The following is an 18,924-nucleotide window of genomic DNA, read 5'->3' as shown; positions in this document are numbered from 1 at the left end:
TATTGAAGGTGGAATTCCATTGAAATAAATGGTATTAAAAGTTATTTTAGCCAGACGAAGATGTGTTTAAGATACAAAGTTAAATAAAAACTGAGAATGTAAAATCCTACATGTTATAAAATATCAATTTTATAAAAAATTAATCTCTAGAGAGACATATACCAATGTGTTAATAACTGTGATGTCCCTGGACAGTAGGTGTGAAGGATAAATTTTATATGTCAACTTAGCTAGGCCATGGTGCCCAGCTGTTTGGCGAAACATTGGTCTAGATGTTGCTATGAAGGTATTTTCTGTATGTGATTGACATCTACCATTAGTTGACCTTAAGTAGAGGAAATGATACTTGATAATGTGGGTGAGCCTCATCCAATCAGTTGAGGGTCTTAAAAGCAATCCTAAGGCTTCCTGGAGAAGAAGGAATTCCATCTCATGATGGCAGCATTCACTGCTGGCTGAGTTTCCCGTGTGCTGGCCTGTCATATGAATTTCGGACTTGCCAGCTCCCACAATCGCGTGAGCCAACTTCCTTAAAATAAATCTCTTAATATATCTATCCACATATCGTATTGGTTCTAATCCTGTTGGTTCTGTTTCCCTAGAGAACTCTGACCAATCCAGTAGGAATATAGGTAATTTTTATTTCCATCTCTTTGTAAAACTCTTTTCTAACTTTTTTCTACAATGAATATGTATTTTTATGTAATAAAGGCAAAACAAGTGAAGCCAAGGCAGGAGGATTGCCTGAGGCCAGGCACTGAAGACCAACCTGGCCAACATAGTGAGCCCTCCATCTCTATTAAAACAAAATTTAAGTGGCCGCTGTTAAATCTTTTGAAAGGCTGGTGATATACATTTACAATTGGGTTATTTCTCAAATTCTGAGTTGTATATACCCTTCGGGAAGCATAGCCATCCACATAAAACAAAGGGCATTGTTAACATGGTGTGATGAAAACCATCAGCACAAGAACAGACCCCATTTATTGAGTCCCTATTATATGTCATCTCCTCTGCTGAGCACTTCAGAAACGTCAGCTCATGTCACCTGCTTGAAAATCCTGCAAGGTTCATTGTAAACTCTCATTTTACAGATAAGAGAAACAGGGCTTTGAGAGAAGAGGTTGCAAGACAAATCTAAGGACCCATCGTTTGCAAAAACTTACTGAGGCTCAGAAGCAAAGTGTTAGCCCTTGGAAAAAAGCAAAGCAAGTTGCAAAAACCATATGTCTCTCTCTGTAGCGGTGTCTGGGTCTATCGAGAGTGTAAAAGCGTTTTTTAGCATACACATATATATTTACATTTATGTGCAGAGAAGAGGATATGGAATAACTCCCTGAGCAGAAGGGTGGGGGGAGGGTGTTTATGAATGATAATTTTATATTTTAGCCATCAAAGACACCCTAGTGATTCTTTCTACCACATGGCACCTGATAGGCTGAAGTTGCTCACTGCAGTGACAAGCCAAGAAAACTAAGAGGACATTAGGAATTTGGTTAAATGACTAACTTCCAGGGCATCCCTCAGACTCCTGCTGTCTTAGCTTTCTGGGTCTCTGACTTTATCCTGGTGAGACAAGTGGCAGTGGTAGTGGTGATAATGTCAGGATGCTGCTCATCTGCTCCGTGGTCCCTCCAGGCCTCAGTTTCCCCACATATAAATGAAGACTGGGAGTTAAACTGTGCAGTGACTCTCATGCCTACTACCCTGGGAACATTCAAAGAAGTGTGGGAACACCTTTGATGGCTCCAGTGGTTTGAGGCCACTGGCACTTGAAGGGCTGGGGCTGGAAATGTGCATGCCTGTTCTGCACAGGACAGCCCTTCACCTCCTAAATGAGCACGTGCCACATCCCAAATGCCACTAGTGCCCTGTAGAGAAACACTGGACAGTCATCCATTTTGTGGCCTGAGTTGCTGAGTGGGATGCCCTGTAAGGTCACCTAGAGCATGATGTCCATAGCATGTGCCATACACATTGTGTGTGTGTCTGAGTTTTCCTCTATTGCTCAGGTTGGAGTCCAGATCTCGGCTCACTGCAACCTGCGCCTCCCAGGTTCAAGTGATTTTCCTGCCTCATTCTCCTGAGTAGCTGGGATTACAGATGTGTGCCACCACACCCAGCTCAATTTTTGTATTTTTAGTAGAGATGGGGTTTCACCATATTGGCCAGGCTGGTCTGGAACTCCTGACCTCAAGTGATCTGCTTGTCTCAGCCTCCCAAAGTGCTGGGATTATAGGTGTGAGCTGCCACACCCACCGGGGAAGTGGGCATTTGAGCTAAAGATTTACGGCAATGAGGTGGGAAGTCCCAAGCACTGTGGATTAGCTCTCACTTAACCAGAAAACTCAACCAGATGCTAAGTCAGGTCACTGGGCAACAAGATGCTAACTTTCCCTTTCTTTCCACTCCACTTGAATCTACTGAGTTCCTGCTAATGCCAGGCTCCATGCTGGGAACTCTGGGTCCACTCAGTCTGCACAGCACCCATAGGTGATAGATGCTATGAGTACCTCCATCTCACAGATGATAAAACTGAGGAAGCTGAGGCAGGCTCGCTGGCTTCCAGTGTTACAGAGCTGGCAAACAACAGGGTGAGATCAAAGCCAGGTTTCCCTGTCTCCAAAGCCTGTGCTGCTTCCAATAATAATAATACTATTATGAATAGATGCTTATATTAATATAATATTAGCCCAGTGCAGTGACTCATACCTGTAATCCCAACACTTTAGGAGGCAAAGACAGGAGGATCCCCTGAGCCCAGGAATTTGAGATCAGCCTGAGCAACATAGCAAGACCCTATCTCTACAAATAATTTTTTTTTTTTTTTAATTAGCTATGGGTGGTGGTGCATGCCTGTAGTCCCAGCTACTCAGGAGGCTGATATGGAAGAATTGCTTGAGCCCAGGCAGTTGAGGCTGCAATGAGCCATGATCATGCCACTGCACTCCAGCCTGGTTGACAGAGTGGGACCTTGTCTTTAAGAAAATCATAATATTTTTGTGATTGTTATTGCTACCATGTACTGATTGTATGGTATGTGATGGGAAGTAGGCTGAGTTGTTCACACATGTGTCTCATTGAACTCTCCCATTCACCCTGGTCATATGGGGCTCCCCATTTTCACAGATGAGGAAACTCAAGGCTCAGAGGACTGAAACTGCTTGATGTGAGTCACCCAGCTTGTAAGAGTCAGACTTACATCTTTGATATTTATCAAGTGCCAGGCATTGTGTAAATGCTTGATATATCTTATCCGGTGGAACCTTCCTAAACCTTAGCAGGAAGATCTCATTCTCTCCATTATAAAGAAGAGAAAACAGGTGCAGAGGGGAAGTGACTTGCCCAAGGCCATACAGCTGACAAGTGGCAGTGTCTGGATTTCAACCTGGGAATGTCTGAACTCCAAGTCTCTACTCTCCTGGGCTGTCCCTTTTTAAAAAGCCACCCCTGGCTTTAGCATTTCACAACAGTGGGACATTGATTTTCTCTCTCCCACCCTTCATGTCCACTCTGCTTTTCACCACAAATCATTCAGAAAGTCAGGGCTGTCACTCTGAGGTCGCTTGACCCTGGGTCTCTAGAACCAACTTCAAATTGTTAACCTCCCTCTTCCCCACCAGAATCCTATTTGAGGGACCATCATGAAATCCTCCCAGGTCGTAAGCTAGAGCTTGGAGGGTTGCTAAAGACAGTATTTTGGGGGTTGGAGCCAACAGAGGCCCCTTTAGGGCTAGGGCAGTCCTGGGTACCCTTGTAGGGATCCCAAGCCCACCAACTCTTATCCTCTAATGTGGGTCCTTTCTTGAGTCCTGTTCCACTACCCTGGTGGGGTCTGAGGCCCCCAAAGCAGTGTGTTGGGAAGACACAGTCGTGTCTGAAGAAGTGAGTGGTGTTTGCACATGTGTGTGCATGTGTGTGTGTGTGTCTGTGCATTAATGGGGCAGGAGAGGCTGTGTGAGGGCACTTGTGGGTCTGGCTGCACTGAGATTGTTTGAGCAGTGGGATGTGACACTGAATGTGTGTCTGTTGCTGTGCACACAGTGCTCATCTGTGTATGAAAGAGTGTGAGTGATGATGTGTGTATCCCATGTGTATGTGTGACTATGCTCATGCCAGTGTGAGTGCAGATCCACCTGTCTGGGCATGTGGATGCTGACCTCTGAGAATGCAAATGTGACCCTGTAGACCATGCTCATCTGCACATCGTGGGTCTATGGGGGAACATAGGAGTCTCTGGCCCTGTGCATTTGACTGTGCGCTTCTGTAGATAACTTGTGTGGTTGTGCATCAAATCAACCTCTAGGAGGGCGAGTCTTACCATAAGGTGTTTGTGCACGTGGAGACAACAACCCCAGGGGCTCTCTCTGGGTTGCCTGGCAACCAGCTGGCTGAGAAGAGGGCTCCTATTCTCCTAGTAGAGGATGAGGCTGGGCTTCAGCCAGTCCCTCATGAGCCCGGTTCAATGCCACCAGGGGTTTGACATTTCCCAGTCATCCCAACGGCTGGCACCTAGGTTCAGATGAAAATACTTATTTCCCAGTGCAAGGGGAAATGCACCTTAAGAAGAGAGAGTAACTGGATGGGTAGATTCCTCTGATGGAGTGCAGCCCAGATAGAGTCTTTTCCCAGGATGCCAAGAGCACTGGGGACCCTTGCACCTGGTGCCCACAGCCAGGGACACTGCTGGTGTCTGTCCCAGTTGTTTGCATCACAGTGGATCTCACATACAAGTCATCTCTATATGGGAGTATGCATGTCTGACTGTGGGCATGTGAAAGCTGAAGCAAGCCCAGGGTGGTCTTTGGGGTCCTTCGCCCTCAGGAGTCACCCTTGTATCCTCTAAGAGCATGACCCCAAATAATCGAAGGCACTGGAGCATCACTCAGGGCCTGTGGGTGGCACACATGCATCTTCCTCTAGCCTTCCTTGGCCAAGCGCACTGCCCTCTCCCCTGTCCCTAAGCTGGCACCCATCTTTTGGGCTCAGTCTGCTGATGGGTCATACTAACATGCATCTCCAGATGAGCTTCAGGGGACCCACCCTGACCCAGTGCCCCAGGAGAGGCCTTCCATCCTGGCACCACACCAGAGAGCCATGGCATTTCCCTGGACTGACAGGCTCAGGGTGAGCCATCCTGGTTGAGGAGCAGAAGACTTAGTGATTAGGAAACATGAATTCTCATCCTGACTCTGTTTCTCCTCTCTGGAACTCAGCATCTTCAGCTGTAAAACGGGGAACTGTCCTTCACATGGCACCTCTGCCCTTCCTTGTCTTTGACCATGGGCAAGTTTCCTCTCATTTCAGAGCCTCAATGTTCTCATCTCTAAAATGGGTGCATAAATATTGGGTGAATCATTCAGAGATGGACATGGATAAACTTTGTGAGCTACAGGTACTAGAGAGGGGGCAGTCAAAGGTCTGTCTCCTTACCTGCTGTCCTTCGACTGAAAAGAGGGGGAGAGCCATGTGGAATCCCTAGGCTGGCATTTCTCCATGTGATTTCTTCCAGCCTGCCTAGATATTAGGAGGCCAGAATAGGAAGAGGAAGGAAGTCTTTGTAGATCCAGCTCTGCAGAGACTGGCCTCCCTTTGACATTTAAACACCTGCTAATGAGTCCCTGACTCTCCCAGCTTAGAGAGGAGGGCTAAACTGAATGCTCTGAATACCAAATAAGGTGAAATTTTTAGAGGACTTAAAGGGCCCAAGATGGATTAGAAACTACTACTGCGCACCTCTTTGGGCAAGATGTGTTCTGGGGGTGCGGTGAGGGGATAACAGTTTGGGAAGTCAGTTCCAGGAGCAGTTAATCTCCTGGGTGGAAGGCATTCCTGAAGTCTGGCCTATTTTACTTTGTGAGGAAACTGCGTGAAGTCACAGAGGGCTTCCTGATGTCCAGCAGAAGGTCTGGAGAGCTTTCCAAGTCAGGAAGGGATTGGTTTAGCTTGACACCTGGGACCTGGGGAGCTCTCTGGAGGCCATCTCCCTCTGCAGGTGGCTCTCCACTGTCTTGGTGATCTGGACACAGAATACACATGGTAGCCAAGACATTTACTCTCCCCACTTCCCTCATTTCCTCCATCTGTAATATGGGTCACCTGGCCCTCCCCTTCAGTGGGTGAGAGACTCTTTCATCTCTTATGTCTGAAAATGAAAGGGAGGTGGCAAGGGAATCCCTTGGCTTCCCTGACACTCTCCTGTGGTATAAAGAATTCTGGATTTCCATAGCAGTGAAAAGATGCTTTCTTGCTTGCAAAAGGCTCTGGTGTCCCGAGGTAAGGGCCTTGGCTCTAAGTCAGACAGACCTGGGTCAGCTGCTTATTGAGCTGTGTGCCATTGGGCAGGTGTCTTCACTTTGCTGAGCCTCAGTTTTTCTCATGTGTATATGAGGATTGTAGTATCTACCCTGCACAGTTGGGGTGAAAGTCTATGCGATGGCATTTACAACAGTGTCTGAGACGTAAGTACTCAAACCATGCCACTTCTTATTCCTTTCTCCATCACTTGCCCATAATATGTGGAGGGTGGCTAGAACCCATGCACTGTTTGCTGTCAGTGGTCCATTAATATGCCTGCTGTTGGCATTTGCCATTCCATTATAGGCTGATAGTGACCATGACTCTGCCTTAGGGCCTGTGAGGGACAGGCTGGGCCTGCCAGGGAGTTAATCTCCCAAGGAGCCACCCTCAGCCAATGATGGATGAGAGTTGGAGAAAAATAAATACAGCAGCTTTCTGTTCCTCAGGTGAAACACGTCTGAAGTTTGTTCAATACCATCCCCCAGAGCTCTCCAGTGGGGTTAAGCTTCCGTTGTCCTCACTAGAGACCTGCTTTGTCAGGGACCCTGTATTAGCTTTCTTCTCCATCTTACCTTTCTAGTCCCCTATGGGTGCATCTTGGCAACACCTTCCAGGTAGCCAAGGTTCACATCCCTGTTTTGGGAGAACCCAACTTAAAACATCTTGGATCTTTGAACACTTTCAATCACAAGGAAAATCCACAGATTTCAGGGCCATTGCTTTTCACAGCTCATAGTCTATGTGAATGGTACTCCCTGGAGTCATGAATGACAACAGCAGTAGCCCTGGATGGCATCTTCCTAATAATCAACCTTTCTAAATAATTGCCAATGATGGCAATAATAACAACAGCTGTTTACTCTATGTCATTAGTGCTAAGTATGTTGTGTACATTATATCTCAGTTAATCCTCACAACAACCTATGAGGTGAAAAATATTATTATCCTGTTTTATAGGCAGAGATTCAATTACTTTTCCAGGTCACACAGCTGGTAGGGAGCAGAGCTGGGATTTGACCCCAATCTTGTTTGACATCACATCCTAGTTTCCCATCTCTTTACTATCCTGAAGAAGGTATGCCCATTTTAACAAGTTGCGCTCCAGAGACCCCCATGCCAGCTACCTGAATTTTCCAGAAATCCTCTCAGGCCCCACAGTGGGAGTCCAAGGATTGCAAAAGCCCATGCCCCACATTCTGACAATGTCAGCTCTGCATTGCCAGGCTAGCTGGGATGGTACATGACCTCAGCAGCTTGGGCTTTTTACTAGCAAGAAGCAAGCAGAGCAACTGTTCATCAACTCCCTTTGCTGGGGGCAGACGAAGAACAGCCCAGAACCAGCTGCAAGTGTCTCTGAAGTCCTATCATCTCTTTGTTCTGGAGCTTCACAAAAATGAGGTAAAAGTCACCTGGCATCAGCTTAGAGGCAGCTGTGGAAGAGTTCTCCTTGGTTTGAAAGAAGCCACCACCCCCTGGGTAATTAGGCCAAGCTCCACTGCATTAAAGATGCGGTGAGGAGGAAAGGCAGTGAGCTGGAAGCTGTTAATGGCTACCTAGCTACCTATAATCAGAGAGAGATTGAATTACACAAAGAGCCTAACTGTCCAAAGAGAATTCAAGCCAGCTATTTTTAGACATTACCAAAGGCTCCTGTGGGCTGTTGGAAATTCAAATCGCTTGAATTGGGTGCTTCTCAGAGTGAACTGGGGAGTTTCCATTAGGAAAAAGCTACTCTGTAACAGGCACTGTGCTAGGTGCTTTCTAGTCTTTTCCTCACTTGGTGGCCACAGAAATTGTGAAAGATTGGGATTGTCTTCATTTTATAGATGAAGCACCTGACACCTAGAAAGAATGAGTGGCTTGACCAAAGTCAATACAGCCATCAAATGAGAGAATTGGGATAGAAACACTATGCCTGATTCCAAAACCTGCATTGCTCCCAATATTTTCCTCTCCAATGACCTAGATTTTGCTTAGGGGAGAAGAGCAAACCAATTATCTCCCATCATGATGCAGAATAAGAAATATTTTCTCTTATTCCCTTGGCCCTACAGAGAAGAGTTCATGGGGTCCCATATGAATTATGAAATTCGGGGCTCCCAGACCTACAGCAAAGGGAAGTAGAAGAAGCCTCCAGGCCTAGCAAAGAAGGAGTTAGACGTGGTCCATTCCAGCAAATGTGACTGTTCCCTAATCATCTGAGGGTTCCTCTCAGCAGAAGTAGTTGGAATGGAGGATCAGTGAACATAAAGCAAAGCGCTGCACAAAATTCTCCTTCTAACTCTGGGAGACAAAAAATTGCCAGAATTAACAACAGTACACAAAATCCACCATGTAAATTGTGAACCATAAATAAGGTATCTATTTTTTCAGTGATAGTGTAAGCTTCATAATGTCTGCACTAAACTAGGAAGGAAAAAACAAAAGGAAAAAAGTGCAGATCCCTGGGAGAGGCTGGTTTGCCATCATTGGGGTTTTAGGCAGTGCTAAAGGGTGGTCAGCACCATGGACAGCCACCCTTGGGACTCAGGAGTCCCGTTCTGATGAACTTTGCAACCCAAATCTTGCAAGACTCTTTCAGGCAAATGAAATTTCTTGCAACATCCCATAAAGCCATAATGTTCTCAAATCACCAGCAGGTCTCTACCCCTGGGAGGAGAGCTACACTTGCCGACACATTTAGCAAACTGCTGTGAAAAATGTAATCTGACCAAGAAAGAAGTCCATTTCTCTGTTCTTTTGTAACAAGGGCAAAGAGTCCACGTGCCCGAGAGTCAGTGTCAAGGCAGAATAGCAGGGTGCCTGCAGACATTTGCTCTGCTAACCTTTTAATGCTCTCACTATTATGGAAGCATTCCATCACCTCACCTCAGAAACACCTAGGCTGGCATCCTGTGCGAGGCAGATGCCCCACCAGAATGGTGTTTGGGAGATAATAAGCTTCCTTTAGATCTCTGCAGTCATTAAGAGTTCTGTGCCACTGCTTAGGAAAACACAATTAGGACACAGTGTTAATACCAACTAATGACTCTACAAATGAAATCTGGTTTCTGCCATAGCTGTTTGCTGGAGCACTCACTCATTTCTCTTGCCTGATGTAATACATGCCAGAGTTGTGTGCCAGTGACTTGGAAGGCATCCCTTTCTGACTTATTTGTGTACAAAGCAAATCCTAGGCATAATCCTAGGAAATCGAAGATGCCACTGAGTCAGAGCAAAGACATTGCAGATTTCACATTGCCTAGAGTCTGGAAACAAGGTGAAAGGAGGGATCAGGGGTCAGGGAAGGGAGGAGATGAGCTGGAGCCAAGGAGTTCCCCCAAAAGAGAGAAGATGGTGTTCTGAACCAAATTCCAGGGTCAGGGTGTCTGCAACACTGTGGCAAGTGGGTACCCTAACTGGGATTCATGGACCTGGGTTCCAGCTTATGCTCAGTCCCTAAGAGGCACAGTAGCCTTAGAAAACCCATGCCTGCCAGTCATTTCCTGCAACAGGCACCAGGCTTTTGTGCTCTCTTTTATTTGCCTAATTCCTCTCCCACTGCTTGGTGATTTGTCTTGAGTCTGGGTATCCTCCTCTTCTCCGCCAGGAAACAACCTTTCAAGCCTCTCATCAAATGTCCCCTCCTTTATCGAGCTGCCCTCTCCTTTATGGAGCCTCCCCCAGTGCTGTTCAATTTAGCCATTTCTATTCTCTGAGCCACAGTTTCTCCAATGTAAAATGCAGACATCAGTGAGAAAGGTGCTTCCAACATAGCATTCAACACATGACCTTTGCTGACTCTGGACTTTTGATCATGAATTAGAACCCATGGCTGTCCCCTTCACCTGGAATCCTCTTAGAATGCGATTCAGCTCAAAAATTGCTCCCTTGGCTCTTGAAGACAGAGCCCCTGCAGTCCCCTGGGTCTCTGGTTCAACCAATCCTACTTGTATTGGGTCTGCACAAAATTATCCTTCTAACTCATGGTTGAACCAATTTCATTAGTATCAGGTCTGTTGCCCCATGAGATGGAAAGCTCCTTGAGGTCAGGCATTGTGCTTTACTGACCACTGAGCTTCTCCATATCTCATCCACAGAAGAGCTCATCAAGTGTTTTGGTTCAATGAATGGTTCCTGCACTCTCTTTGTATACCATGTTGCCAACTGGATTTGAAACATTGTCAACCATCTCTCTCCTTGTCCAAGCTGCCTTCCTTCTAAGTCTCAGTCTTGGTAGCCTCGGGATTAATAAGGCTTAGATTTTCTTTTAGGGTCTCCAGCTGAAGGTGCTCAAGTTTCAAACCTTATATGGTGATGATTCAGAACAACAGTGATGAACTTTAGAGAATCCAGGACTCCACTCTCAGTAGAAATAAGTATGTTTCTTCCTCTTGGACATAATACAAAAATGCTATTCTCAGATGGTACAAAGCACCACCCAAATAATTGTGCCACACAGAAGGGGCAAGTGAGGGGTGCAGAAGCATTCCTGCCAGCAGCCCCCCAGCTGACCCATGGTCAGTGAAAATGTTATTATGTAATACAAGGTGATCATAGCAGTATGTGTGTGTGTGTGTATCTGAATGTGTGTGTGTGTGTGTGTGAGAGAGAGAGAGAGAGAGAAAGAAAGAAAGAAACGGGGGTGGAGAGAGGGAGGAAGAGAGAGGGAGGAAGGTGAGGGAGAGAAAGAGGAAGAGAGAGGTGGGGAGAAGGAGAGAGGGGAGAGAGAAAGAGAGAAAGAGATATTGAGAGTGTGTCCAGGTTATTCAGCCAACCTGAACATTAACCAAAAGGAGGTCTGGCTAGTGTCTGCCTAATGACATACACAATCCAGTTCTTGTTATCTATCTCAGCTTCATCCACTAGGATGTGTTACTGGCAGCAGCTTTCCCTCTAAATATCCCTGACTTTAAGGTCATCTCTTCAGATGGTCCAAATGTTGCTATCAAAATAACATAAATATTGACATAAAGGCGATCAGCTGTAAAGGTGATAAATCTGCCACTAAGTTAAAAACTCGTAATATTAGCAGCCAAACCAGAAAGCCACTCTATGAACATTCTCTGGCCTGGATTTCATGTGCTACTCGGTCCTCTGCCCTCTGCCCTCCTAGGCCTTCATACCTGAACTGAGATGACTATGGGGAGGTGGAAGTTGTAGTTCATTTGGAAAAAACAGCCAGTTTGCAAATTGACCGCATACTCGACCCTATTGCACAGCAAAGCTTGAACGGAGCTTCAAAAATAAGGGATTTGAGGCTGAGCATGGTGGCTTATGCCTGTAATTCCAGCACTTTGGGAGCCTGAGATGGGTGGATCGCGAAGTCAGGAGTTCGAGACCAGCCTGGCCAACATAGTGAAACCCTGTCTCTACTAAAAATAAAAAAAAATAAAAAAATAAAAAATAAAAAAAAAAAAGAAAAGAAAAAAAAATTAGCCAGGCGTGGTGGTGGGAAACTGTAATCCCAGCTACTTGGGAGGCTGAGGCAGGAGAATTGCTTGAACCTGGGATGCAGGGGCTGCAGTGAGCCAAGATCACACCACTGCACTCCAGCCTGGGTGATGGTGTGAGACTCCATCTCAAAAGCAAACAAACAAACAAACAAAATATATATGTACATATATATTTGGGATTTGAAACACTGAACACATTTTCAAGCAAACAAACAATGAGTTTCTATAAACAATGAAATTCACATGGAAGAGGCCCTTCTCTGCAAACAGACTAGCTGTTAACTTTCTGCTAAAGCCACCGGGTGGGCAGGGCTACATTCTGGACGAGATCCACAGAGGCTCAAAATGTGGTTTGTGGACCAGTATCCTGGCATCACCTGGGAGCTCTTTAGAAATGCAGCATCTTGCTGGACCTGCTGAATTGGAATCTGCATTTTAAAAAGATCTCCCAGGGGAACTCTCAGACACATGCAAATCTCGGAAGCACTGGCTAGAGGGCTAGAGAAGCAGCTGTGGATTTCTGCTTCTGTCTTTGGACTGCGTGGGAGGGGTAACCCCTAGAAAGGTCAGCACCCCCCCATCTTTTATCAAGCACATTAACTCTTCTCATAAGTCTTAAGGTCATCTGGAATTATGCTATGTGACCTTGGACTGGTTGGGGATAATAAACAACAGTAATTACCTGAAAAGGCTGTAGGGAAGGTAAATGAAATCAGGCCTGTAATTGGCTTAGGACAGTGCCTGACATACAGCAGATTATTGATAACTAGTTATTAGCTGCTATTAAACATTCCTCCCCAGTCCCCAGGAGGGGACAATGATGGGACAGTGCCCTCAGACAAGGAGCCAGCTCCTGTCCTCTTATTCACTCCCTCCTGTTGGTTTGGAAATCGGAGAGATTTTCCAACAAGACTCAAACCAGAAGCTTGAACAACCCAGGATGGATTCTCTCTTTGAAAGCATCAAGGGCTCCAGAGTGGGTTTAAATTCTCTGCTGCTTACAAGCTTTGTGACATTGAGACTCAGTTTCCTCATCTGTAAAATGGGAATAAGTAAATAATAGTACCTATGTCAATGGTCATTGTGAAGATTAGATGTGCTATTCTACATGAGGCATGGAGAAAAGGACAAAGTGTTTGCTATTGTCATTACCACCATCATCATCATTAGAGACAATCTGCTCTGAGAAAATCAGGATGGGAAGGCAAGGCTCAGGTTCCAACTCAGTTTCAGAGGGAGGAAGACTGGTGAGAATGAGGGATGCAGCTGGAACCAGAGGCAGCTCAGAGTGGGAGGGAGAGAGAAGCGCATGCAGGACCATTCAAAGGAGCTGGGGCAAAGGGCTCTGTGAGGGACTGGGAGAGGCGAGGCTGGGGCAGGACGGTGGTGGCCTTGGAGTGATGGGGAGCCAGGGAGGGTACAGGGCAGACATGTGGGACTCTTTACTCTGGTGGGCAAGGGCTGCAGCCAAGGAAGGAGTAGCAGAGAGGGGCAGGGCAGACTCACGTACACCTGCGGGCCGACTCCTGGGCCAGCTGCAGCCGGTAGACAGAGAGGCGGTTGGCGCCGCCGCACACGCTGCCTCGTTCGCCCTTGCACTCCATGTCGCACTCTGCCTCGCTCACGTTCGTCGCCTGGATCTTGTGGCCGCAGTAGCACTCGGCGCCGAACTCCAGCCCGGCATACAGGTAACCCCTGGGGGAGGCTGCTGTCAAGCAGGGTAGCTGCCACCATGGAGACCCCAAGGCAGGGAGACTCAACGTGGAGACCTGGGGGATGGGAGGGCTCTGGGGACCAGGAGATCCCAGAGGAAATGGGGAGACTGCTGATGGGAGGTTGGGGCAACTGAGAGACCCCAGAGGACAGGAGAGACCTCAGGGGACAGGAGACCCATCCATTGTGGAGACCTGGGAGATGGGGGGCATTCGGGAGACAGGGGGACCCCAAAGAAATGAGATTAGGAAGGTAGCACACAGAAAGACCCTGGAAAGAGGGCAGGGGAGACCCCGAGGTGGGCAGGGAGACTCCAGGAGATCTGTGAGACAGGCATGCTCCATGGGGCAGGAGGATCTGGGTCTGGGATAACGAGACCCCAAGAGGAGTCAGGGAGGCTACAGAGTTAGCCTTGCAGGGGGCAGTGTGGAGGCAGGAAAGCCAAGAAGGAATACAGGGAGGCCCCTAGAGGACAGAGAGACCCAAGGAGGGGACAGGAACACCCAGGGACCATCCACCTGCCTTCGTCTTCACCCTTCCACACCTACCCACATAGACACACCATGTCCATATTCACACTCACCTGTACACACCTGCACATGGTACACCTGTCAACACACACACACCCCAGATCCTGTGGTCTCCCCTACCCCACTCTCTTTCTTGCTCTTCCCTTTCTGGAAACCCGATACGTTCATCTCTTCAGAGTCCAGCTCCTTTATTCTTGGAAACATCACCCAGGAACGGTGCCTCCTTGTCCCTTGAGAGGAGCTAGGGTGAAGGGAGGAGGCACAGGGAGCTCATGAGGGAGGCAGGGACTCTCGCATCCCTCTGGGAGAGGACAAAAATGAGCTCACACATTCACCAAGGAAAAATTCCTAAAAATAAAAATCCAGGCACTGCAAGGTTTTCAAGTTTTTTTTTGAAAATTTTCATAGTGATGGAATCCTTTCCTAGAAAGGACTCTTAGTGGCTACCCCACTCTGTAAACAAATGAAAAGAGCATTGCTTGCTGTGGCTCCGGGAGTAGGAAGGACAAAGTCAAGATGGAGAAAAACTGAGGTTCAGGGAAACCCATAAAAAAGGCTTGATGGAGCACTTTTGCTCTTCTGCTATGGGAGGACACAGCAACAAGGCACCATCTTTGAAGCAGAGAGTGGGCACTTACCAGATACCAAATCTATTGGCACCTTGATATTGGACTTCCCAGCCTCCAGGACTGTAAGCAATACATTTCTGTTCATAGAAATTACCCAGTCTGAGGTATTTTGTTCTAGCATCCCAAACAGACTATAAGATGCCCACCATCCTTCCCTTGGCCAATTCTGCTGCAGTCATGGGCTCTCTGATCTTTAAACACACTGAGTTCCGTCCTGCCTCAAGTCTTTTGTCCTTGCTGTTTTTCTGCCTGGAACACTCTTACTCTGCTGTTTGCATGGTTTCTTTTTACCTTCCAGGTCTGGGCTCAGTCATCTTCCTAGAGAATCCTTCATTGACTACCACACTGAATGTTACTCCTCATGCTGGGCACTATCCCATTGCTCCGTTTTGTTTTCTTATGGTTGTCATCACTTTTGAAATGATCTTAGTGATTTTTAATGTAGTTTGTAAATTGCCTGTCTTGTTCTCTAGAATATAATATCCAGGAGGGCAGTGACCCTGTGGGTCTTGCCCACCTATCCCAGGACAATGCCTGGCATATGAGAGATGATTAATACACATTCATGGAATGAATGTAGACCACTTCCCTGATAGACACCCTGCAGTGGCTCCCCATTACCCTCCTGGTCAAATCTGGATGCTTTAGTTGGCTTTCAAGGCCCCATTTCACTGGGCTTTGGGCACCTCTGTGGCTTCCTCTCCTGACACTCCCTTTGTACCTTCTGTGCACTCCCATGCTGCCTACCTGAGCACCCTGAGTGTTTCAGTGTATTTCAGGAGTCCTGTCCTTTGAGTATGCTGTTATTTCTGCCCTACCTAGAAAACTCCTACTCATCCTTCAAAACCCAGCTTATGGTCTCACCATGATAATGCTTCCTAAACCCTCCACATGGAGCCTTCCATCCCTTCCATCTTCTTGACTTTCCTGCACCTTGCAAAGCACATCCACCCCAGCACCCATTATACTTGATGTCTCTGTACCCTGGTTTCCTCATCTGTGGAATGTGGTTCATAACATTCCTGCCTCACGGGGGTCTTGTGAAGTTAAAGAGTTAATATTTGCAAAATGCTCAGACAGTGCCTGGCACAGAACAAGTGCTTTTTAACTATTGTAAGCTGTTGTTATTCTGTGGCCCAAGCCTATTGTTCATGCCTCTATCTCCCCAACCAGATGGGAAGCCCCGCTGAGGACAGGGCTGTGGATGGCTCATCTCTTCATCTCCAGCACCTGGAATCAGGTCCAGCACCCGGAATCAGGTCCAGCACCCATGGGCAGTCAACAAATATTTGCTGAACCAAATTGAATTACATGAGTAGCTCTGACTCATCTTGGCTGTCACCTTCTCTGAGCAGTATTTCCTTTCACCCCAGGCAGCTTAGACCTTGTCTGCATGTCTAACTGTCTGCGATTATTCCATCTCAACCCTTATCTGACTATGTTATCCCTCTCTGTTTACATGTTTGTCTCCCCCTGCAGGCTCTTTAAGGCCAGGGGCTGTATGGACTTCACCTCTGTTTCCCCCGCCCCCCTGCACACAAGTTTGACAGATAAGTTAGTGACTTCATGTTATCAAGGACTTGGAATCCTTTTCAAGTTGGAGAGGGTCCTGGGCTCAGGATTTTAATAGTGGGCTCCCTAGGCAGCTGATTACAAAGAGGGCAGTGTTTCCTAATCAAGAACAGCAGGGGCCGGGTGTGGTGGCTCACACCTGTAATCCCAGCACTTTGGGAGGCCGAGGTGGGCGGATCACGAGGCCTGGTGACTGCACTACATCCTGACCAACATGGTGAAACCCCCATTCCTACTAAAAAATACTAAAAAAAAAATTAGCCAGGCATGGTGGCATGTGCCTGTAGTCCCAGCTACTCAGGAGGCTGAGACAGGAGAATCGCTTGAACCTGGGAGGCAGAGGTTGCAGTGAGCCGAGATTACGCCACTGCACTCCAGCCTGGGTAACAGAGCAAGATTCCGTCTCAAAAAATTAAAAAATGAAAAATAAAGAACCGCAGGAAGAGTCTCTCAGTGGTCACCCACTTGCCCATTTCCACACCAGGCATGCAGCTGAGGTTGGCAGAGCTTGTGACTGTCAGAGACAGCCAGCTGGAGCCTGGAGGTGAGCATATTAGAGCTTCTTCATGAGCCACTACAAGGTCAAGGGGCCCAAGAAACAAGGAGAGAAGCTCAGCTCAGCCCCATGGTACCCCCAGGGGTCCTGTCCCTGTTCACCAGGTCTCTGGGGACTTGTCCACTCTCAAAACGTCAACTCTCTCCACCCTACTCCCAGTGCATGTCTAATAAAAACCATCGTTGTCTTCTTAGATTGGAAAACACTGTCTGAACAGGTAAGTGTTTCTCCATTGGAGAAAAACAAGGAGTTTATATATTGAGAAACTATTAGATATCTTCACCTTACCCTTCGTGTGGACATCTTGCAAGCTTTATGCTCACAGCCCTCATCTGCATGCACGCGCACACCTAATGGTGCATTTCTAAGTTGTGTGCAATTCTTCACAACCTTGCATGCTCTCAACACAGTGTTGCACATTCAACAAATGCAATCAGACACCTACACACACAAGCACAATCCTGGGCCCTTGCACACATATTCACAAAGACTCCTGCATACACGGTCACTATTATTTAAAGATCATTGCATATTGGCATTAGGCTCACAAACACAGCTAGCTGACCCTGTACTCTGTTTGGTACAAAATTGTTCCTAGACACAGTGTGACACAGTGGCACAACCACAAACTCCCATAGACCAACTCTTGAACAGTCCACAGTTGTGTGGATGTGCTCATGCACATACACACAATGCACACACACCTTTGCATCAACCTTTCCTGTGGTCACGTGCTCACCCTTCAACACACCCTCCCATAGCAGGGCAAAGAATGCCACAGGCAGGAATCTTAGAAGAAAGGGCCTGAAATGGACAAGTCTTGGATGCTGGGGCCCTACCGTTCAGCACAGTTGTCCTGGCAACGGAAGATGGTCATCTTTTTGTAGTCAAAAAAGGACACTCCTCGAAGGGCCCGACTCTGGGTGTCATCCAGGTAGCAGCCGATGTACTTGGCTTTGGGGAAAGGAAAAAGTCAGAGGTGGCTGGGGACAAAGCTGCAAGGGTTACAGGGGGAAGCCTCACCAGTGTGTCTCTGGTTATGTGACCTTGTTGACCTTTTAATGTCAAGTCCTTCCTTTGGGCAGAAATGAGAGAGTGAAAGTCATTTGTCTTGGCAGAACCTGGTCTAATCAGGGCAGTGGAGACCAACAGAGAGGAGGGAAGCCTTCTGTGGGCTGCAGCCAAGCCGTTGAGGTCACCTAGTGACAGCTGGGCATCCAGGAACCTAAGCCAAGGCCACTCCCTAAGCACCAAACACAGCTTCCTATTTCTTGCATTAAGACAGCTCTAAGAGGCTTAACATTTGATAACATGTTACTGTGTCTACAAGCTGCCTTAAGACATTTAGTTTTCCTTGGAAAGTGCCCTGGACTTAGCTATCTCAAGGTCTAGGTCCTCATTTCACTTTGTTTACTTCCTAGCATAAGCCTAGTAAGTTTAAGTCAGTTAACCTTTCAGAGACCTGCTTTATTTGAATCAGGAACAAAAATAACAATCCAATGAGGTTAAAATAGAATGATTTATGTAAAAGTTTCTACCATAGTGTCTTGCATATGATAGGCATCAAACTAAGGTGAGTAGAATAAGAAACTGGCCATTCACAGTGCTGTGGAAAGTACTTTACAGTTTGTCTCTATTGTGGGTCAAAGTGAATGTTTCCATTCAAAGGAAAATTTTAAATAAAGTGAAATAGCCATCCAATTATATATCATAACTTAGTTTTCTTCAAGTAGTAAACATTTTCCCTGTACTTTATGGTAAATAGTAACCCCCATACATGAAAATAGCACTTCACAGTTTATAATGTCTTTTCCCATATGTTTTTAAAATTATTATTATTATTATTATTTGGACATTCACTTTGGTAAGTGCTTTACATACATTGTCTCCTTGCATCCTTACAGTGATCCTATGAGAATATTATTACCATTTTATACAGAAGAGAAAAGGGCCTGGAGAAGTCACTTGCTCAGAGTAACACAGCTCATACATGTGGATTCAGAATTGAAGCAAAGCAATCTGGCTTCAGAGCCTGTGTTCCGAACTGCTTGCTTTTTGAGTGGGGGGATCTTTGTAATGCCCCCATGTGAAGTGGAGAACATTGACATTGTCATGCTCTTATCTTAGATGATTTAACAGTGACCCAGAAAGGTGAAGTGGCCTCCCTATGACCCACAGCTAATTGTGCA

At 46.7% G+C, this 18,924-nt stretch overlaps 1 protein-coding gene across 1 annotated transcript in view; it reads right to left on the bottom strand.

The window, feature by feature from the left end:
- Window positions 1–18,924, bottom strand: part of WSCD2 (WSC domain containing 2) — a 124,045-nt gene that overhangs the window by 29,630 nt on the left and 75,491 nt on the right. Inside the window, 2 exon segments of the mRNA XM_021922865.2 lie at window positions 13,246–13,430; window positions 17,575–17,689. Coding sequence (XP_021778557.2) covers window positions 13,246–13,430; window positions 17,575–17,689 — 300 coding nt within the window.

This window comes from Papio anubis, chromosome 9 (genome assembly GCF_008728515.1).
Source record: "Papio anubis isolate 15944 chromosome 9, Panubis1.0, whole genome shotgun sequence".
Lineage (NCBI taxonomy): Eukaryota > Metazoa > Chordata > Mammalia > Primates > Cercopithecidae > Papio > Papio anubis.
The sequence above is the reverse complement of the archived record's forward strand: the minus strand, read 5'-3'. Positions and strand labels throughout refer to the sequence as shown.